The sequence below is a fragment of the Euprymna scolopes genome, chromosome 24 (genome assembly GCF_053919585.1).
Source record: "Euprymna scolopes isolate OS-2025 chromosome 24, ASM5391958v1, whole genome shotgun sequence".
In the NCBI taxonomy this organism is placed as follows: Eukaryota; Metazoa; Mollusca; class Cephalopoda; order Sepiida; family Sepiolidae; genus Euprymna; species Euprymna scolopes.
The window spans coordinates 82,702,887-82,726,608 of record NC_136505.1 but is presented as its reverse complement, the minus strand read 5'-3'; the positions used below and the strand labels follow the sequence as shown (position 1 = coordinate 82,726,608).

Below are 23,722 nucleotides of genomic sequence, written 5' to 3'. Positions count from 1 at the left end.
ATAAACCGATAATTCTTATAATTGCACTTACTAGTCAATCGCAAATTATCATGTTATGCATGTCAGTTAGACATCTTATCTTTAAGACTTTTATCTCTAAGTATAGCAACCGCAGATCACCTAAAAGAACTTGTTGAAAGTAAAAATCGAAATGCCTCACCACTGTAAATCCTGCAGCATAACTATGAAGTACTAGCAGGCTGCCCAGCGTTACCCGGTTATAAAATACACAAATATTATATTTTAATTCATGTAGATTTCTTATATATTATTATAGAGCCCAATTCTTTCTTGATTATTATTCAATATATAGTAATGATTTTATACACACACACACACACACACACACATAATGACCTTGTCGGCATGTATGCAAAAATTCTCTACCAAACTCCTCTCTGAATATTTTATATTTAGCAATTTTATACATAGCAGTTACTGATTTCTTGTGATACATAAATATGGGGAAATTGGAAATATTTCAGAGATATTCTCTTTAATAAGGACACATATATTAACATCAGTAATACAACATGACAACATAAACTTATATACTATAATTTATATACTATAATTTATATACTGATAAAGTTGAGGTTTTTTTCTTGCTCTGACATTGACATTAAAAGCCTACTTTTTCTATTTCTAAACTGTTAAAACGAACGTTTTAATACACTCAGTTATGGATATGTAAGCGATTATATAATTTTCATATTCTTTATAGTTTCTTATTAGACAATTGGTTCTATTCCACTATTAAGCTCAATTCTATTTATGCATAGTTTCTACATTCTGCATAATTGTGTAGAATTTAAGATGAAAACGTTATAGTACATAGTGTTTTATATATTCTTAAACCATAAAATTAGAGAATAATTAAAATATAATTAATTGGGAAATTTGTAAACTGTAATTGTATGTTAAGATTTTCATTTGTATAATGTTGATTAATTGATAATGGGCATTTGATAATCAGAAAGTTGGAAAAAGTTAGTCAAGTAATTTAGCAGAAATTTGAAAAATAAGATAAAATGTATAGTATGTTGTTTTGCAAGGTTTTTCATGACTATACTATTTTTCTTGTTAGTTTAAAATTCCAACAAAACTTTTAAAATCATCCATGTGTTTTTTCAACTTCAAATTTCTTTGCATCTTTATTATTAATAATAATTAAGATAAATAATAATGAACAATAATAATAATAATAATAATTAGTGTTGGGACGATTCCTAATTTTTATACGATTCCGATTCCAGGAAAATATTGATTAACGATTCCGATCCCAAGTACGATTCCGATTCCGATTCCTAGGGAATTATTGTTTTGAAATATACCAGGTAGTTTTATACTTATGGTCGGTAGTTCCCTAACTTTGGAAGAGATATTTTATGTCTACACCGTCGTGTTTTGGTTTAAATAAAATTATTATATAGTAAACTAAACGGAAAAATTAGCAAAATTTATTTTAGAGAAAATTTATTTTACTTAATTGGAATACAGAAAAAAAAACTCAAAGAAAATAGAATTTATCCTTCAGAGAAAAAACAAATAAAATAGAATTTATATAACAGAACAAAAACAAGAAAATTAGAGAATAAATACACATGATTCATTATTTTGGTCCTCATAATTAACAGATTTAATGAATTAAATAAAAAAAATATAGCAGAAGAGAAAGAAAATATATACTAATTAAATATAAAAAAGATAAATATTTAATTTAATAATTTATAAATGAACGTGCGTAATGAAAAAAAAAAAAACAATATACCATGTGACATGGCGCCGTAGATACAAAATAACCTTTCCAAAGTTAACGACCATATATGAGAAATACCATTAATCGAAAGTTTTTGTGTTTTATACCAAAAGCGAAAAGTTACAATTAAAGGAATTTCAAAAGCGAAAAGTTACAATTAAAGGAATTTCAAAAACGATTTTTTGTTTGGCTATTGATAGTTGTATTTGTGATGGCAGTTCTTCAGACCTCCCTAATTCACAATTTTTTCTTACTTTTTCATTGCTTTTACACGTTGTTTCTAACGTGAAGAATAAGTTTAGCCAAACTAATTTTGAAATAGGGTATATCAAAGGAACACATATAAAAATGATACCACTATAAAAAACAAATGAAATACTAGATAAAATTGAGCAAACATAATTACCAAAATTACAGAAAAAGATTAAAAAAAAAAAAATGGTGAAGTTTGTTGAGTGAAATGAATTATTGAAAGAAAATTAATTGAACTAATAGAAATGTTAAATAAAAAAATGTCACATTTCAATATTTTTTTAATAATTAAATTCTCAGGGTTGTCGAAATTAAAAATTAAGTGATTTTTTTTATTAGACTTCTTTCGAAGCTTGTTACCTTGAAAAATACATTTAAAACCCTGTTTTTTTTAAATAAATTGAAAAATAAACGCAATTAAAAAAATTTAATTGATAATTTAAACTTTAAAAACATATTAAACATTGAAAAATTACTTATCTCACAAATTAACGTCCAATAAAGTAGATCCAGTCTTCATACAGGAATTCGGTTATAATAAATATATCTTTCCCAAACTTAAAAATTAAATCTTTTGAGAGAGAGAGTGCTTTAAAATCGCCGGGGAGTGCCGCCTAAAATTTTAAAGAAGTAAATTTTAGGAGTTTAGTGCCTTTCAAAGACGGTAATCATAATTTATTATCATTTAATTTCCTTTTTTTCCTCCCCCCCACACCTTTCCAGGTGGTTCAGTAGTTAACCAGTGCTCCTGTTGCTGTCAGTCAGCTATCTTTACCTAAGTTTTAATTTCTAGTTAAAAGAATTTTTCATGAATAGAATCTGCATTTTTAAAAATTATTTTTTTAGTTGCATATATTGTATTTACTCTTTGAAGTTAAGGAGGGTTAAAAAAATTGGTGACACCTAGATGGTGACGTAGGCAAAAAAAAAAAAAAGACACTCACTAATAAAACTCCTCTGAGTGACTAGTTGCTAATTTTTTGTTCCTTTTCTTTTTTATTTTACTCCTCCAATTTATTTGGATGCTTCATAGTTAAATGTTCTAACATGTTGGTTGTGGTCATGTTAGATGGTTTTATTCCTCGCAATATTTTAATTTGACAGACTTTGCAAATGGCTTTCAACTCATCATCTTCATCAACTTCAAAAAGACTTTTTTTGGACTTTGGGCCATATTAGAAAATTCAGTTTATCTGTAAACAAATAATTTACTATTAAATTTTGTTTTAAAGCTAGTCACTTATTTGGATAATTAATTGAAAATAATCCGCTAAAAAAGACAAAAAGAAAAAAATATAAAGGGATGGGGCGGTAAATTGTATCAACCGGTAGTTAACAAAAAAAACGGGTTTGTATTACTGTACACATAGATTCGAAAAAGTTGTCAAAAAACAAATATATAACAAATAAATGTTATCAAAGGCAAGAGAAGTTACTTTTCTACCAAACTGGATATAATTCACGTGTTTTTATTCAATTTAACATGTTTATTCAGCTCGAAAAACATGCAGTGTTTACCGATGTATTGGAAATAATAAACTAGACAAAATACTGTTAGAAATTCGCTCAATATATATTACCGTGACATAGGTTGACATATTCGGTGTTTTTTAATAGTATTTTGTCTAGTTTATTATTTATAACACTTTTTCCCGAACTTACCGAGTTTAAGAGAGAGTCGGCCGCCATTTTGAATTGTCCAATACATCGGTAAACATTGCATGTTTTTCGAGCTGAATAAATATGTTACATTGAATAAAAACACAAAAAATATATCCAGTTTGGTAGAAAAGTAACTTCTCTTGCCTTTGATAACATTTATTTGTTATATATTTGTTTTTTGACAACTTTTTCGAATCTATGTGTACAGTAATACAAACCCAAAAAAACTTATAGAATTTAATTTTTGAAACCAATGTATAAAAGTTTACATAATGAAATGCAAATATGCATTTTCTTTTGAATTTTGTTTTTGGTTGACTGTGTTCAATTCACACATGGTTGATGCGGTTCAATATTGCTAAACTATAAGTCTTAAGTAAAATTCTATTTATAAATACTTTTTAAAATGAAATTATTTAATTAATCGTAAATATTATTTAGACATAAAAATTAATTGATTACAAAACCTTTTAAATATATATATATTAATTTCTTTTTCATTCGGCAAAAAACTGTGCAAAACACTTTTAATTTTCAATTTAAAATTCTAGAAAAAAGATTATATTATTCTGCTTTTAATATAAGCAAATTCAGGGTTTTATCTTTCTGGAGAAAAAAATTTTAAAAAATGATGGATTTTATTTCAATGAAATTAAAAAAAGAACTTGACTGAATTGAATTAATTACCCTTAAATTAACGAAGGGGTTATTTAATAACTTTAGGTTTGGAAGAGATAGGTATGGGGTCGATTTTTTTGAAACTTCAAAAGAAGCCGACTACTGTCAAAACTTTGCGAAATAATACAACGTGATCAATTTCATTTTAGAGATATTTCTTTCAAAAGCCTTCTTTTAAAAAAAGAAAAAAAAGTATATTGTTCTATTAAACCTTTTACTGTTTAAATAATTTGACTTTGCTCGTTTTATTTTAAGAAAATATAAGTTGAAAAAGCATTTTCATTCAGTATTAGAAGATTTGTCAGTAAAAAAAAACAATCGCCAAAAAGATAAGCGTTTTGTTTTTTTTACTCGCAATGTAGAGCCCTGCATACTTCTTTTCAAGTTAACTCTTTTGTAGTTTTGATTGCAATAGATCTGAATGAATGAACCTTGTAAGGGAGGGGCACTAAGCATTGCCCTGTTAATAATGAATTTCTTTGGTTTCTTTTTATTTCTCTCTTGCGGTTAGAAATATCAGGAATTTTTTTTCTTTTTTTCAACATCAGACTAAAAGAATCATAATGAAGGAATCGGAAAATTAAGGTATTTTTTAACGATGCGATTCCGATTCCGATACCTCCCAAAATACACGATTCTTATAATTAACGATTCCGATTAATCGTCCCACCACTAATAATAATAATAATAATAATAATAATAATAGTAGTAGTAAATAATAATAATTAAGGTAAATAATAAACAATAAATAATAATAAAAATAATAATAATTATTATTATTATTATTATTGTTATTAAAAATGTATTGTATCTGACAGTTAATTATTATTATTATTATTATTATTATTATTAAAAAAACAATTATTATTATTATTATTGTTATTTAAAATTTATTGTATCTGACAGTTAATAAACTCAGAATTCAATGGAAATCAACTATATTTTTATTTTCTGAATAAACAAACTCGTATTTCGGAAAGTTCATTGTGTCATCTGCCTATCCTTCCTTTCTGACTTCTTTTTTTTTTATTTCCTTTAGTTTTCAACCATTCTTAGTGGGACAGTAATGATAATTTCATCTAATGCACTGTCCAACCCCAGAGAGCATAAAATACTGGAAGTTACAAAGTTTCTGTTTCCAACGAAATTCAATTTAATAAGTGTACAGTCAATTTTCTTCTTAATCTTTGTTTACTTAGAACAAAAATACCACCTAAAATCAATATTTCATCTCAATAAGTTGTATTCGGCATGCCCATTAATTTACCCGATATACACAGTGTCAGGTGTTAACCACTTAATAACGGAATATGGTAATGTTACATAATTTCCTGTCCATTTTGAGCTTTCGATCTTTGAGGGTCAATTCCTGATATTTGGTGTGCCATTACAAGGGAAGTGTGTGTCAAAACAGATGTGGCATTTTTTTTTTTTTAAAGTGGCCCAAAATATATCAGTGCTGGGAACCCCACATAAAACCAAACACATGAAAAGGCAGGTTGATAGCGATTTCTGTGACACATTTCATATATGCTATGTCATGTTTGTAGATAAAAAGTATGACAAATCTTAATGAAAATGTGTAATAAAAGAAGAGAGAGAATAAATTTAACATTATTTGCATGATCTTGATTGTTTGGTTAGAGTAAAATCTTGAAACCTAAGATTAAGATTAATAGGTGACACAATAAGAGAGGCAGAGTTTGAATAGATTTTACTCACAAAGGCAAGTAGATACAATGTAGGTGAATAAAAAAAACGTTACTATCTTTTCTCATATAGAAATTTCAACTTTTACCAAAATCAGGTGCAGGAGATTAAATAGTTAACAAAGGCAATAAATTATGAGTTTAGACAACGACTTTACAACAGTCTAATAATATAATATTCATTGCATGTATTTAAAAAAAAAAAAATTGTAACATTGGAAATGGAAGTGATACAACTTTTTCTAATTGTGTGTCATCCATTTTTTTCATTCATAAGATAATGTCAAATATTCATGTTTGGAAAGTAATTAATATCATAATAATAATTCAAAATAATTATTATTTAATCAATTGGAATGTTTATTGAGATAATTTTTTCATTTATTTGCAAACTATTATTCTCATCTTTTAGTTGTTGTTTCATGACATTTCGGCCAACTATTTTTCTGGCCTTCGCCAGGTGGTAATCATGATGGGATAGGAACTCTGAAGGTCTTAACTGCATTCTCAGCAATTACTGCCTTCTATTGCATTGCTGAGAATGCAGTTAGGAGATTTGGAGATCTTACCCCGTCGTGATTACCACCTGACGAAGGCCAGAGGAATAGTTGGCTGTAATGTTGCTGTGAAACAACTAAAAAGATGAGGATAATCGTCTGCAAATAAATAAATGAATAAATAAATACTCATCTCAATAAGCATTCTAATTGATTAAATAATATATGCTGTTTGGTACGGACCCGACAATGGAAGATCAGATAATAAATAAACGTTGATTTGGAAGACCAAAAAAATTCCACCTTGATCGCCAGTTGGGGCCCGTGGCACAGTGGATAGAGATGTTGAATCTCTACAGTTCCAGGTGAGGATTGTCTGAAGATAGCGGTTTCAATCCTACCCAAAGCCAGCCAGAGGCTTAGTTGGCCAAAAACGTGGTGAGACGACAGCCTGCGTGGTGAAGTCATGTGTTATAGGTGCAATAGCCAGGGCCACATTGCAAGGAACTGCCGGTGGTGACTGACAGCTATTCGCTGCTACCGATGTAATAAGACTGGTCATATAGCCCAAGATTGTTTGGGAAACGGGGTCAGGGACAAGGTGCCAGTGTCGACCTCTTCCCCAAACAGAAATTAGATGAGGCACTTCCAACCATTCAGGCCTACGTCAATGAGACATTGTGCTCAGCACTCCATGACTTGGGTGCTCTTGCACCATAGTGAGTGCGGACCTCTGCCGTACTTGAAAGAAGAAGACTACTAGATTACCCACCCTCAGTGGAGTGATGCGGACATGTTGCGGAGTGAGTGCTGTGAACATTTGCACTAAAACTGGAAATTCAGCTAACATCGAAGCGCCGGTAGTGTTCAAGAAACCGCTGAGCTTTGCCATCAGAGCCCTAGGTGGTGCACACATAACGCAGACGGGGGCAGTACAGTTCCAGGAGAAGGTTCCAGTGTGTGCTGCTTTGAAGATTGATCAGCCAGACTTTATTGCCGAATTTGACCAGCAGCAGAAGGCTTGGACAGTCGCGTGGAAGTAGTCGAATCAGCCAAACTGCGAAATGAGGTAACAGAGTACCATATGCCCAACTGCATATGAAGAGGAACTTAGTGATTGGATCAAGGATGGTTGATTCCCTACCCCTATGAGAAACTTGGACCTCCCAAACGCCTGATTCCGCTGATGGTAGTCGCTCAGCACAACAAAGCAAAGGTGAGGCCAGTGATGGGCTATCGTGAACTGAACGCGTATGTTGATGCGTTCACAGCAGATGCTGACGTTTGTGCCAGCAAGTTACGAGAGTGGCGCCAGCAGGGTTCCAATGTGTCCCTGCTGGATCTAAGAAAAGCATACCTGCAGGTCTGAATCAGTGGAACAATGTGGCTATTTCAGATGGTAGTGTTTGCTGGCAGGAGGTACTGCCTTACCAGACTAGGCTTCAGGCTGAACATGGCACCCCAAATAATGAAGACCATCATCAATAGTGTTGTCACAGGAAGAAACAATAAAAGATGGGACATCGGCGTACCTTGATGACATATATGTGAATGAGGACATTGTGTCATCATAATGTGTGAGGGCTAAACTGGTTGAGTTTGGTTTGACGTGCAACGACCCAGAACGTTTGGATAATGGTGTCCGTGTCTTGGGCCTGAACGTTCGACAGGAGCGAAGGATTTTGAAATAAGGGCGCAGAACTGCAGTTCCTGAAGTGCCCGATGTCTTCACGAGGCGAGCAGTATTCTCCCTGTGTGAAAAACTTGTGGGGCACCTACCAGTGTGGATGGACTCGCGTGGCAACAGGCATCATAAAAAGGAAGGCAAGCACAGATGATGAAATAGCCGACGATCAGTTGGTTTGCATGGTGACCCTGCCAAAGGAGACTGGTGCGTGCAGGGAGACAAACTGAACGTGTGGGTGGATGTGAGCTCTCTTGCAATTAGTGTGCTGTTTGAGAAGAATGGTGCTGCGATTGAGGACGCCTGCTGGTTGCGACTGGCGAATGACGCTGCTCATATTGACATGGCAGAGCTCGATGCAGTGATAAAAGGTATCAACCTGGCACTCCAGTGGAAAGTCAGGAAATTATGCATACACACAGATTCACTATGCATGTACCACTGGATATCACACACATTGACAGGCAAGACAAAGGTGTGCACTAAGACAGCCCACGAGATGCTGATCAGATGGAGGTTGGAGACTGTAAAAAAGCTGGTAACAGAGTACAACCTGTCTGTGGATGCGGTACTGGTCACTTCAAATTGCAACCTTGCTGATAGGCTCACTCGGGTGCCACAGAGATGGTATGACACCATGAAGAAGAAATCCGAGCCAGTACCATTATGTGCCGCCTCTATTGAGGTGGCGGATGAAATCAGGAAGATACACCACCTCAGTGGACATTCCGGAGTGAGACGGACATGTTATTTTGTGCAGTTGTCCAATCTGTCAGTGTCCAAAAGTGCAGTGAAAGCAGTAGTCAAGGAATGCCAAAGATGCCAGTCAATCGATCCCCACCCTGGCGGAAAGGTCAGCTGGGAGGAGACGCAACTTGGAGCCGACTGGGTATGGACATAACCCACTACAGCAGCCAGCACTTCCTCACCCTGATCGATTGTGGACCCATGAGGTTTGCAATCTGGCGCCCGTTAATAAGACAGGATTCCTCCAGTATCATCCATGAATTAGAGTCCATATTTTATGAAAGGGGGCCGCTTGAAGAAATCCTCACAGACAATGACATGGCCTTCTGCAGTGGGGAGTTCAGACGTTTCATAGACAAGTGGGGAATCCAGCTCAGACACAGATGTGCATAGTATTAAGTGGCAACGGCATAGCAGAGCAGTGCAATCAAAGCATGAAGAGAATCGCAGCAAGAAAACAATGCATGATCACAGAGGCAATCTATAGATATAATGCAACTCCAAAGGATGGCATGACTGCTGCAAGCACACCCACCGATGCGATCCATTGTTATCAAGTGCGCATCAAGGACATTGATGCCTGTCTGCCTGATCGGCAGAAAACCCAAGGGCCGTATGAGTTAGGGGACTGTCTGGGTGAAGCCTCCCAATAATTGATGCACCAGCAGCTTTCAAATAGGACGAATCACTGGCATCATCAGTGAGCAAGCTGTGCTAGTCAATGATACCCCATGCCATGTGAAGGATATCCGGCCTGTCCTGAATATGAACCAGTTAGCGAGTAGCAGTAATGGTGAATCATCCAACAATGACCTGTGGATCCGTCCTGTTCCCCGCGATGGTACAACTGTGAACCCCAACACTGACAGTTCCAACACCCCTTTCTGAAACCTCCGATGAAGATGAAGTCCAGCCTGATGGTATGACTGTACACCCCAACACTGATGTCAATGGTTCTGACACATCTTCTGAGAGCTCCAATGAAGATGAAGTAGTCCAGCCAATCCCCCTTCGTAGGAGTGCCCGGAACAAACGACCACGTCCACCATGCCAAATAGTGTGGTCTGGAGACCAGGGGGTGGGAGTGTAGAGTTGAATGTAATAATCAAAGAGGAAAGCGCCCCTGTGTGTGTGTGCGTGTGTGTCATGCGGTCATACAACTTACCTTCGGATGTGATCTGAGAGAAAGAGAAATTAAAGATGGCAGCCATGGATTTATAAGGTGTAGTCTTGTGGAATCTTACAAGATCTCATCTTCCAATACACACGTATGCAAATGGGGTCAGTTTTCTAATAAAATGGCTGTTAGCAGAGGCAGTGGAGAGAACATGTGCTGGAAGTTGAGAGAGAAAGTTGACAGTGACGAATTCTAGCGGAAATGTTGCGTATTGTATTTGGTTTATTTTGTTTTGTTGTTTACCAGCCCATTTAACTGCAATGTTTTTGTTTTTTTTATTATTCAATTGTAAGGTTAAAGTGCAGAATAGGTACAAAACACCCTCCCATCCCCATGTTAAGAATGGCTTTTTAAATAATAACGTTATTATTTCAGCACGGATCAATAAGTGCATGAGTACCTTTTTTTTTTTTAACATGCTTTTCTTTCGTTGTTTTTGCTTTCAAGGAAATTTCTTGTGTCAGTTGAAAAAACAAAAAAAAAATTTGTTTTTTTCCCCAGAACTAGTATATTTTACATTTTTGTGTTTTTCGTATTGCCACCAAGGAGACAAAGTTTTTATTAACCTCAACACTAGCCATAAGTTCGGGGTGGCAATACAAACAGCGACAAAAAGGTTATTTTCGTTGACACATAAATATTTAATAAAATTGATTAAATATAAAACAATGTTAATAAACTTTCTGACGATATATTTTCAAAACTATTTGACGCCTCATTCTTAAGTTTCGGTTAAAATGATGGCGTTCTTGTATACAAATGTATTGTAATTTCCTTACCCGTTTCTTCTACTTCAGTTACTGTTTTAACATCAACATCAATCACTTTAACACATGGAAGAAGTTTTCGTACTTGGTTCGCTAGACCGGCAATTTCGCTCACAACATGAATAGCAGCGACTCGAGACATTTTCGGCAATAAGAATCCGATATATGCATTTAGAGTGATGTCCCTTTTATCAGAGTAGTATTAATCTATACTACACTGATAAAGGGGAGATCACTAGTCGAAGAAAACATAGTTTTATAAAGTTTTTTTTTTTTTTTTTCGCCTAAACCGATGAGAATGTATTTTGCCTGATAACACGTGATCCGAATTAAAACAAATACGTTACAAAAATCCTCGATTTAATTAAAGGTTAATTGCTAACAATTTCTTAGGTTTAAGGAAATTAAATCGATATGACCGAAATTTGTGACGAAAACATGAAATTTATCTTTTTGTGATAATGCAAACCAATTTGTCTCTTGTTCAGAATTCTTCCTACATTAAAAAAAAAAATAGAAAAGAATCTGTATGATTTACATACCCGTGCGTGACGAAATGAAAAAATCATAATTTAAAAATTACGCAAATTGATTAAGTAGGTTTCTTTTTATACAGAAAATCAATTGTAAGCGATTAATAGGAATTCCTGGGCATTACACCATAAATCTCGCAAATTTGAATTATTAAGATATCTCCTTTTTTCTAGATTGTTTTCGGTAATTGTGGTTTGGTAGACCAACGCAAAACATACCTTAAAAAAAACTTGTTTTCAAGGGGTTTTCGAGTGTGCTGAAAACGAATATCGCATTTATAATTTGGGTTGGCAACTAGTTTTCACAATACTTGAAAAGATAACTTTCCATATGTTTCATGTAGTAATATAATGTGGCTGTCATATTTGTCCATATTTGTAAAATTTTATTTGGTTTCCATCCTTATATTTTCCTTTAAAATGACGACTTGTATAGGTTTTCGGGTATGCTGAAATGAATATCACATTTAAATTTTCCACAATTAAGTAGTTTTCCCAGATATTTATTCTTTATGCTATAAGTGGTGGCCATTGTGGTACGCGCAAGCGTGCATGTATATATATATATATATATATATATATATATATATATATATATATATATATATATATGTCACAGTTTCAAAATCGCGGCCTCCATTTTTCTTTGTTTTTCTTTGTTCTTCACCCCCGCTGTTTCTCTTCGTCTTCTCTTCCCTTAAACAAAAGACGCAATAGGCTAACGCCAACTAAACGTATGAACATATCTGGGTTCAGCAAACACATACACCTTCCCTTACTTTCCGTCATCGACTCCTCTACGCACGTTGGAATTCAAAAAATGTCAATACTGCAAGCAATTGAGTTTTTACTTTTAGACGAAATTAATCTAAATGAAATCAACAAACTCCCAAGCTACTTTTGATTGCATAAATTTTGTTCTGGAATTAATTAGAGTCATTTGCTTGTCTTGCAGGGAGCGACACCACTGATATCACTCCTTCCAAATGAATACAGCCCGTTTCGGCCCAATCAAGTTAGTGGGCATCACTTTTCCATATACCTGCCTATATACCCACTTGAGCAATTGTGTGTTCAAGCTTAAGGGTTTCTTCATTGTCTTCTTAAGGACCAACCCCATTCTTTGGTGGTGAGGTCTGTAAAGCTTTCCTTCAGTGACTCTTTTTTGCCCATCTCGGACTGTTAACTGCTTATTTTGTCCTCTTTTTTTAAGATAGTCCAGTGACTTAAGCAGCTGGCAGGTCTAGGGAGTGACTGATGTGCCTTTTTAGGTGAAGGTCCCTCTATTTCCAAATTGGCAGATCTCTGCTAGGGACGCCCTCAACGCTAGGCCTGGAGGCGGTAAAGGTCAGGGTCCTGTCTGTCCGTTGCAGGGGTTGCCACATCCGGTGACACCCCATTGTTCGTGGCAGGGGGTACCACCGGGTGTGGTACCCCAATGTCCATGTCGGGAGGTACTACACCAGGTACTACTCCAGTGTCGTCCGTCGAAGGCCCAAGTCTCAATACCAGCAAGGAGACGTATTTCTGATGGCCCTGGTAGATGTCCCAACAGGTCATGGTCATAGACAGAGTGGAGCAGGAGGAAGAAAAAATGGGTCAAACAATCTTCAGGTGCCACCGCAAACAAATAGGCATTTGCCAAAGCTCGAGGTCAGGGAATATCGAAGACAGGACAAGATCCCTCACAAAGAGTCCAAAGAAATATGCCAACATAATAAGGAAAGTTCGCCCCACAGAGCAGCTAGTGCTAGTAGATGGGTGCTCTCCAAACCAAAACAGTCGACGAATGCCCGGCCTTAGTAACAGACTCCCCCATTCCGGAGGCGAAGAGAACGCCAACAACGAATCGCCCAGAGAAAGCCAAAACACCCAAATAAAGCAACACAGCAGGAATCTGGGGACCCCAAACAGAAGAAGTCCCTGCAGCACTACAAGGAGCTACTCCAGAACAAGTACGCAGACTATGTACAAGGCGGAGTCATCAAGGTCCTTCCAGTGACCATGGACCAAATAAAGGAGAGGTCTGTCTCACTGGTCACTCTTGGAACCATTGTAATGAGGACGAGGATGAAACAAGGGATCATGCCAATTGCTTCTTCCCGATTCCTTACAACTGTAAGAAGCCTTCTTGCAGTCTTACAGTTTTCAGGGTTAGCTACATCTAATTTTTTTACTGTTTTGAAGGCATAAAGTACCCTATAGTCTTTACTATTGAGATTTTTCATCATTGCTTCTTGCTTCGGTGTTATCTTGCAAACGTTTTTACCTGTGAAGTACGGGAGTTTTCTCTTTCGGGGTTCAGCTTCAGCTTCAGCTGAGGGACTTCATGGTCTTTTCCTTTCTGTTGGGGTCGCAGGAGGTAGGGAAGTAGGAGGGGGAGGAGGAGGAGGGGGAGGAGGAGGGGGAGGCATGTAAGTTTTCATTAGGGAAGGAGGAGGGGTATTTTGAGAGGTATTGCAGGGAGTATTGAAAGAGGAGGGTTTGGGTGCTGATTCTTTTTTAGGGACAAGCGTTGTCAGTTTTTTTTCTCTTTTCGATAGTGTGCTTGTGACGGGTGGGGGTAATGCCTTGGTTGGGGATGAACAGGTTTTCGTTGGGGAGGAATCAGGAAAGAGAGAGTCGAGGAAAGGCTTGGTTTCTTTTTTTCCAGTTTTACGCTCTTTGTCAAGTTTGTCCTTTAATTTACTTAGCAACTTAAACTTGTTGCCTCCCGGGTCTTTTGTACACATTGTGTCAATTTTTTCTTTTTCCAGACTTTGGGCATATGACTTTGGGGATGAAGGTTTCTTGTTTTTGACCAGAGTCCACTCTTCTGTTTTTACTGGAGATTCATTGGTTTAATTGCATAATTTCTCAAACTGGTCTAGCGTGACTTTCTTAATTGGGCTTGCATGGATGCTTGTAACAGGAGTAGTAGTAGTAGATGATTTAGTGGTGATACTATATCCTATTTTTTGGTGTCTGTTGGGTTGTTTGGGTCCTTTTAGGGCATGTAAAAGTGAGGTGCCCTACCTCTCCATATATCCAGCGTAAGATGGACGTCGTCCAGCTACCACTACTGGTAGCTTCTCTTCCCCTGCTTCAATATAGTAAGGAATTTTACTGATTGCTTCCTTATTCAGCAAAATTTCAAATATTCACGTTCCATGGAATCCGTTTAAGTTCACACCAGCTCTTGCATTAATACTGTGAGCTCCTGATTTCTGTCCATCAACCACTACTCTTATCAGAGAGAAATGATTTAATAATTGAGAAAATATTTCCAGCTATACCGTAGCTGGAGATCTTGTGAAGTAGGCCTTTATGCCATACCCTATCAAAGGTCTTTGATATGTCAAGAGCAATTGCCCTAAAAAGGAAGCCTCCATTGAGAGATTCGCTAATCCTATGAGATATAACCATTACCACATCTGGTGTAGATCTAGCAGAACGGAAACCATATTGCATGTCACTAAGAAGGTTATTTTTGCTGAGATGGTTAACTACTTCTCCGTTTAACACGGATTCCAGCAACTACTCATGACGCACAGGAGATTTATTGGTCTGTACTGAGGGGAAGATGACCAATCACCTGAATTTTTAAAAACAGCAGGGTATACTGGTGAGGTTTTCCAGGGTGTTGGGAAGCAATTCACTTTAAGACAGTGTTTAAACAGCTTTGTAAGTATGGGAACTTGTTCTGGTTGAAGCTTTTTCAGCGCTATAACTGAAATGCCATCAGGGTCAGTTGCTTTACTGGAATCAAGGGTTTTGATTATCTTGGCAACATCACGCACAGATATTTGTATGTCGCATAGTGTGTTTTCTAATAAAAGAGGAAATATGAGGGGTTGACGGCCTTAGTCGCATAGGGTATAATTAGTTGCAAAGTTTTTGGCAAAGAGTTTGGCTTTGTCTGATGCTGACGAGATTACCTCAGGTCCATTGATGATGGTTGGGATAGAGCACATGATTCTGTTCAGGATCTTGTTTGCTATTTGCCAAAACTAGTAGTAACCAAGCCGCTACTTAGCTACTTTGAACTTAACGGACTGAGCATACAACTCTCTTGCATTCTTTATTACTCTTTTACAGTCCTAGAATTGGCTTTAGTCTCAATACAGCTTCATGTTTTTCCTTTGACCCTTTTTCCAGAAAGGCAATATTATCTTTTTAAAAATTTATTTTCTGTATAATATGTGTCTTTACTCCCCTCTTCTTAAGAAAAGCATTTCGCTTCGAAATGCCATGGCCTAAAAGGGTTTTCCTATCCCAAAATATTGTAGTCCCTTTTGAACTAAAAGCATAATAAAATTTAATTGTAATTTTTTTCATCCCTTTGTTATTTTAACTTATTCTATAAACTTAGTTTGTGTTTTTAGATGCACTTATAGTGTATTTTAAACCACATTTCCAAACTCCCATTCTAATCTGAATTCATTTTAACTGGTGAGTCTATTCCCCATGTTATACAATAAAATATGATAATGAAATTTTGTAAGATGGACTTGCATTTTAAAAAAAGCTTTAAATTTTAACCATCCCTTAATCTGCCTTTAAAATAGATATTACTAAAAAATTAATTTATTTTATTGTATTATTTTATTCCATTTCTATATTCCATGCTATCTACCCACTTGAAACTATTTTCCCAGATTTTCTCGCATGTCATTTGTTTGTAATATATTAGTAATAGTTAGCAATATATGTAATATATTAGTAATAGTTAGCAATATATGTAATATATTAGTAATAGTTAACAATATATGTATATATATTAGTAATAGTTAGCAATATATGTAATATATTAGTAATAGTTAGCAATATATGTATATATATTAGTAATAGTTAGCAATATATGTAATATATTAGTAATAGTTAGCAATATATGTAATATATTAGTAATAGTTAGCAATATATGTAATATATTAGTAATAGTTAGCAATATATGTAATATATTAGTAATAGTTAACAATATATGTAATATATTAGTAATAGTTAGCAATATATGTAATATATTCGTAATAGTTAGCAATATATGTAATATATTAGTAATAGTTAACAATATATGTATATATATTAGTAATAGTTAGCAATATATGTAATATATTAGTAATAGTTAGCAATATATGTAATATATTAGTAATAGTTAGCAATATATGTAATATATTAGTAATAGTTAGCAATATATGTAATATATTAGTAATAGTTAGCAATATATGTAATATATTAGTAATAGTTAGCAATATATGTAATATATTAGTAATAGTTAGCAATATATGTAATATATTCGTAATAGTTAACAATATATGTAATATATTAGTAATAGTTAGCAATATATGTATATATATTAGTAATAGTTAGCAATATATGTAATATATTAGTAATAGTTAACAATATATGTATATATATTAGTAATAGTTAGCAATATATGTAATATATTAGTAATAGTTAACAATATATGTATATACACAATAGAAAAAGTGGAAATACACATCTCTTTTCTAGTATTCATCTCCTTTGGTAAATGAGTTTGTTTTAAATTATTAATAAAGAAATCGAAAATTATAGTTTTAATTAAATAAATTAAATGTGGAGACACTGGTCTTTTAGCTCGAACAACATGTGTCACTCGAAGAACACCAAGTTAAGTGCATCTATATATCTGTGTTGTGTGGAATCTCTTTATGTAGATCTAGTCCCACCATTTCTTTTGTTTTCTTTGCTTTATATTCTCTTACATTTTCAAATAATTATTAATATCCTATTGATCTATTTTAAAACCAATTAGTTGCTAGAGCAGATTGGTTTCCTCACAGTACTTGAAAGATAAAATTTCTTGTAAATGTTAGTGGGGAATCTATTTCCAATCCTGCGCTTATTTATGAAGAATAGAGAAAAACTGTAAAGATACTCAATATCTTCATCCATGTGAGGGCACAGAAATACCTGGTGTAGAAACCAGGCGTGATGGACCCGTGGATCTTGTCAGATCATTCATCTAAGAGAAAGAAAACTCTGATAACAAAACTGAGAGAGGGAGGCCTCCTCAGTCATGGTTGGCAACCTTCCTGGAGCTGATGGCTCGAACAAATTCCCGGCTTGCAAACGTAACTTGCTTAGGGAGTAGATAGGCTCTTCCAATCGCAGGCCTTCACATTTCTTCTTTGCCTATTAGCCAAGCCAGAGGTGCAATACCAAGGACTCACCAGAATCACCCTGTGCTTGGCCTTATTTCCTGACTAGGACATTGAACTCCATTCCCCTATTCCCTATTTTAAATTTCTCTCTTTCTGCTCTCAAATAAACACTAATCTTTGCACCCCAATTCTTTTAGCTCGACCAACATGGGTCACTCGAAGAACACCAAGTTAAGTGCATCTATATATCTGTTGTGTGGAACCTCTTTATGTAGATCTAGTCTCACCATTTCTTTTGTTTTCTTTGCTTTATATTCTCTTACATATTCAAATAATTATTATTATCCTATTCATTTATTTTAAAACAAATTAGTTGCTAGAGCAGATTGGTTTTCTCACAGTACTTGAAAGATAAAATTTCTTGTAAATGTTAGAGGCGAATCTATCTCCAATCCTGCTCTTATTTATGAAGAATAGAGAAAAACTTTAAAGTAAGATATTCAATATCTTCATCCATGCGAGGGCACAGAAATACCTGGTGTAGAAACCAGCTGCACGGTTAACCCTCTCGGTGTGATGGATCCGTAGATCTTGTCGGATCATTCGTCTAAGAGAAGGAAAACTCTGATAACAAAACTGAGAGAGGGAGGCTTCCTCATTCATGGTTGACACCTTTCCTGGAGCTGGTGACTCGAAAAAATTCCCGGTTTGCAAACGTAACTTGCTTAGGGAGTAGATAGGCTCTTCCTATCGCGAGCTTTCACACTTCTTCCTTGCCTATTAGCCAGGCCAGAGGTACAATATCAGGGATTCACCAGAGTCACCATGTGCTTGGCCATATTTCTTGACTAGGACATTTAACTCTGTTCCCCTATTCCCTATTTTAAATTTCTTTCTTTTTCTCAGAAACTGAGAAAATTTGCTTGCATGCCACTTGTGCTCACTAGACTTGTTTGGGCCGGTCTTGTCTGAGAGGTTGAGGATAACTGATTGACAGTTTGTCTTGCTGCTGTTTCCGACTGACAATACAGGAGCCCTAACTCTTTGGTAATGCTTAGACTGGCTGTTCTATCATCAGATGTATAATATCAGGATAGTAGTAGTGTCATGTCGCGCATGGAAAGCGACCTTGCTGCTATATCTGGTTGGCTTTCATGAGACCACACATTTTAGGCTGGACTTGACTAATGGACTACTGCGTGTGTATACTTGGCATCAAAACAGGCCCACTTTGCTCAATACTCTTTCCCTAACCTAACATTAAACAAAAACATAATTAAATGACAACCTCCCAAAATATCACGATAAAACCAGACAACCACCCTAACAAAACAAATTCGTGTCTGCCCTTGAGGCTCGCTTTCACAAATATCTGTGGGGTTAGAGGTAATATAGATGATGTAGAGTCTTACTTTTTAGTAAACTCCTCAGATATCTTAGCATTAAGTGAAACGAACTTACACTCTTCAATCCCCTCCAACTACTTTAATATTACAGGATACCTACCTCTTTGCCGTAAGGACTCTGATAAATGTATGCACGCACTTAGAGTCTATATTCGTAGCACCCTCCCTAGAGAGAAAAATCTTGAATCGGATGACCAGGCTTTTAAGTGCTTTCAACTAACATTTCATAACTGCGTTACTTATACTTTTCTCTGCTGTTTTCCCTTAAGTCAGAATTGTACTCTAATCGATCATGTCTTTGATAGTATAGATGCAGCACTCTCCTTAGTTTGGTGACTTTAATGTCCACCATAAAAATTGGCTTGGTTTCTCAGGTTACACAGATGCAGCTGGATGCTCTACTAATAGCTTCTCTATAGCCCATTTCCTCACATAGACAGTAATGTTTCCAACTGGCCTACCAGATCGTGAACCTCAGCAGGTTTCACTTCTAGACCTATTCCTCACCACACTACCTTGCTTCCCTAATAGCTGGAAGATGGCCTCTGTAGTACCAATATACAGGAATTCTGATGAAAGAACAGACCCTCTCAATTATCGCCCCATTAATCTTTCCCCCTCTTCACTAAAATATTTGAAACCTTAATTAATCAAACACTAGTTCACCATCTCGCAAAAGCAAATCTTCTCTCTGACAAACATTATGGATTCAGGCAATGTCGTCCTACTTCATATATTTTAACATTTATCTGTGAATGCAATAATCTCTTCCTCTCTTCACAGTAGACATCCTTACTGTAATCTCTGAATGTATATACCATTCACTGGACAAAGCGGGGGAGGGCAGAGCGGTAGCTCTAGATATATTTAAGGCTTTTGACAGGGTATGGCATGAGGGTCTCCTCAGCAAGATTAGATTATATGGTATCACTGGTAGAATACTTAACATAATTAAATCCTTCTTAGATAAGAGAAAAATCCAGGTTGTTCTCGACGGTCGTACATCTAAACAATATGATATAAATGCGGGAGTGCCCCAGGGGTCTATCCTTGGACCTCTACTGTTCCTGATATTCATAAATGACCTCCCCGACAAAATTTCCTCTGAGATGGATATATATGCTGATGACACCACACTCTATAACAGGCACGACAGGAAAACAAATGAACACATATCTAAAGAAATGGCAGAAACACTAGAGGATGACCTCCAATCTGTAGTAGAATGGGGACAAAAATGGATGGTCACGTTCAATGCCGCCAAGACTAAACTAGTTTCATTCAATAATTACAAGAAACCTTCTCTACCACCTATAGCAATGGCCAACGACTTTTTATCTGAGAGTACGTCTTTCAAACTCCTTGGCCTAACGTTCACAGGAAACATGAGTTGCAACAATTACATCGAGGGCATTGCCAGGGCCACTGCAAGGAAGGTGGGCTCTCTCTACCGTGCTAGAAAACTACTAACACCCGAAAGTATCCTGTACCTCTATAAGGCAACCATTCGCCCATGTATGGAGTATTGCTGTCATATTTGGGCTGGTTCATCGGCTACTAGTCTCTCGCTCCTTGACAAGGTTCAAAAGAGAGTCGCAAATCTGATAGGCCCTGAACTGGCATTTAAGCTTCAGCCTCTGTCCCATCGACGAAACGTTGCATCCCTCTGCCTGTTCTACAAGTATTTTAATGTTGAATGCTCTGACAAACTGCAAGCACTTGTGCCCCCATGACGTGAACACCCTCGACAGACCCGACAGGCTGCAAAATCCCACCCCCACACTGTAGAGATCCCTAGATGTAAAAGATCTTTCTACTCCAGTAGTTTCTTCCCCAGAACCACTAGACTCTGGAATTCCATTCCAGGTCCCTGCTTCCCCAACTGTACTGACGTGCATAAGTTCAAGTGTAACGTGAACCGACATCTTGCTGCCCAAATCCTTACATAGTACTCCAGTAGTTGTTGCCCCTGATAGTAGCCCCCTACACCAAAGTGGCAATGTGCCTTGTTTGGGGTGAAAATGTAATAAAAAAAATAAAAAAAAATCTTTGAGACTAGTTCACAACCTCGCAAAAGCAAATCTCTCTGACAAACAGTATGGATTCAGGCAATGTCGTCCTACTGCATATATTTTTACATTTATCTGTGAATGCATTTGCCATGTACTGGATAAAGCGGGTGAAGGCACAGGTGTGACCCTTGATACATACAAATTAAATTGTACGTTATAACTGGATATATACTAAATTTAACTAGATCCATCTTAGACAACAGAAGCATACAGGTTGCCATTAATAGACATACATCCAAGAAGCATAACATTAATGTGGGAGTGTCTCAGGGGTCGATCCTTGGACCATTATTATTCCTGATATTCAAAACCTACCTCCTTGATAATATTGTGTCCGAGATGGGTATATTTGCTGATGATACAACACTCTATAACATGCATTAGGGTAGAACAGATGTACATAAATCTAAGACAATGGCAAAATCATTAGAAAATGGCCTCCAGATCATAGTTGAATGGGGAAGCAAATGGATGGTAACATTTAATGCTAGGAAAACTTCCTTTAACAATTACAAGACACCTCTCGAACCACATATATCAATGAAAAATAACACCCTACCTGAGAATTCTACCTTCATACTCCTTTTTTGGGACTATTTTACCATATTTTACTTTGTGGGCAATATGAACTGGAACAAATATATAGAGGACATTGCAAAGACTGCTGCAAAGATGGTGGGTTCCCTCTATCGAGCTAGAAGACTACTCACACCTGAGAGTATCCCATACCTCTACAAGGCCACCATTCGCTCATGCATGGAGTATTGTTGCCACATCTGGGCTGCTGCATCTACCACTAGCCTCTCCATCTTTGATAGGTTTCAAAAAAAAGTTATCAATCTAATCTGTCCCACTTTATCAACTAACCTCCAGTTCTTGTCTTATCGTCACAATGTTGCATCTCTGTGAATGTTTTAATGGAATGTGTTCTGAACAAACCCGTTCAGCAATAAGATCTCACCCCTTCACAGTTGAGGTCCCTAGATGCCAAAAAGCTTTCTATTCTAATAGTTTCTTCCCTTGAACAGCAAGACTTTGGAATTCCTTTCCTGCTACCTGCTTTCCTCGTCATACTGATATGCAGAAGTTTAAATGTAACATAAACCGGCATCTTGCTAATCTTTCCTAGACATGGTCCCAAAAAGTAGCCTTTTTTTCCAAGTGGTGATATTCCTTGTTAGGAGTTAACGTTAAATAAATAAATAGAGCTGGTAGAGTGTATATGTGAGTATACTCATCAGACAAGTGAATGTTAGACATAAAAAATGTTATACATGAAAAGTAATTATAAAATGCTGAATAGGTGTGGGAGGTTGGTATATGGATCTGCAGAATAGATTTCCACATAGGGTTCAAGGAGTCAGAGTCGGGAGTCGAAGTCGGAGTGTAAGATATCAAAGGAGTCCGAGTCGGCATTCTAGGAATTCAAGGAGTCGGAGTCGGAGTCAGACTTTCACCATCCAACTCCACAACCCTGCATTCTACACGTGTTTTGTCCCTTAAAACATGTTTTATAAAAGAAACAACTGATTTTTTTTTTTTATTTCTTTTTCTTCTTGTGATCATGCCATTGATGAAGGCTCCGATAATTTTCAGATTATTATAAACAAAGAAACAACTCATACGCAAAAAAAATTAAATTTTACGTGTTGGATTAATTTTATTTGAACTATGAAATATTTAACAGGATTTAGTAAGTATGCGTCGACTGGATGCAGAGTGATTCCTATGAACGCTAAAAAGAGAATGGCTTAAATTTTCTTTTTCTTTTTCTGCTCTGAGATTCGTTCTCCTCATCATTTGCACAGGAACGTGTGAAGTCAAAATATTTTCAACCAATGAAAATCGTTTCCAAGCTCAAAAAGTAACATCTACGTGAAAATAATAAGCCAGTGCGAACTTAAAAAATTCTATAAGACCTGGTAAACAAAATCAGTTTTCTCCAGACACACCAGCCGACCATCACGGAGAATTTAAAAAAATGTCATCACCATCCTTTAGGCTGAGGGAAGCAAGTTACAAAAATAAAGGACTCATTGACTCATGTATCAGCATTCACCAACTCGCACACAGTAATAAACGCACTAACAAGAACAAGGTAAACGCACACATACACAATCCCACTCTGCCAAATACTCACATATGTATATTACAGCAGACACATATTATTCACACTATGAACGTTTTTGATTTGTGATTACTTACTCAACTTTCTTTACTGAATTTGTGTTTGCACGATGAACTTTTATTGATTGAAAATAACTTTTAGCTAAAGCTAGAGAGAAAGAGATTTATCCAATTATGAACGCACTAATAAGAACAAGGTGAACTAATGCACGTACACATTGCCACACGTACATATATTACTTACACACGACTTTCTTTGCCAAACACGTGTTTGCATAAATGGACATTAATTGATTGAAAATAACTTGTATAAAAATGTTAAAATTGTTCTAAAATTTTGTTTTACTCAGTTTTTATCTACATGTCATGTTAACTTGCTAACCCCCAACCTTTCCATTCTCTCAATGTTTCATTTATTTCCATTTTTACATGTATATATATTCTTCATTTTCTTCCTTCGTTAAAACAATAATTTTTATACCCAATTTATATTAAATATTGGTGTGGTTCTTGACAATACCCAAAGACAC

At 35.9% G+C, this 23,722-nt stretch overlaps 1 protein-coding gene across 2 annotated transcripts in view; it reads right to left on the bottom strand.

Annotated features, from left to right (window-relative positions):
* The window catches only part of LOC145246808 (glyoxylate/hydroxypyruvate reductase A-like), a 51,648-nt gene extending 40,501 nt beyond the window's left edge, over window positions 1-11,147 (bottom strand). The window contains exon 1 of one of the 2 annotated variants that reach the window (XM_080108626.1): window positions 10,945-11,147. In XM_080108626.1, coding sequence (XP_079964752.1) covers window positions 10,945-11,074 — 130 coding nt within the window. In that variant the 5' untranslated portion in view covers window positions 11,075-11,147. The remainder of the gene's footprint in view (window positions 1-10,944) is intronic. The other variant, XM_080108625.1, reaches the window with a different exon arrangement.
* Window positions 11,148-23,722: the final 12,575 nt, after the last annotated feature.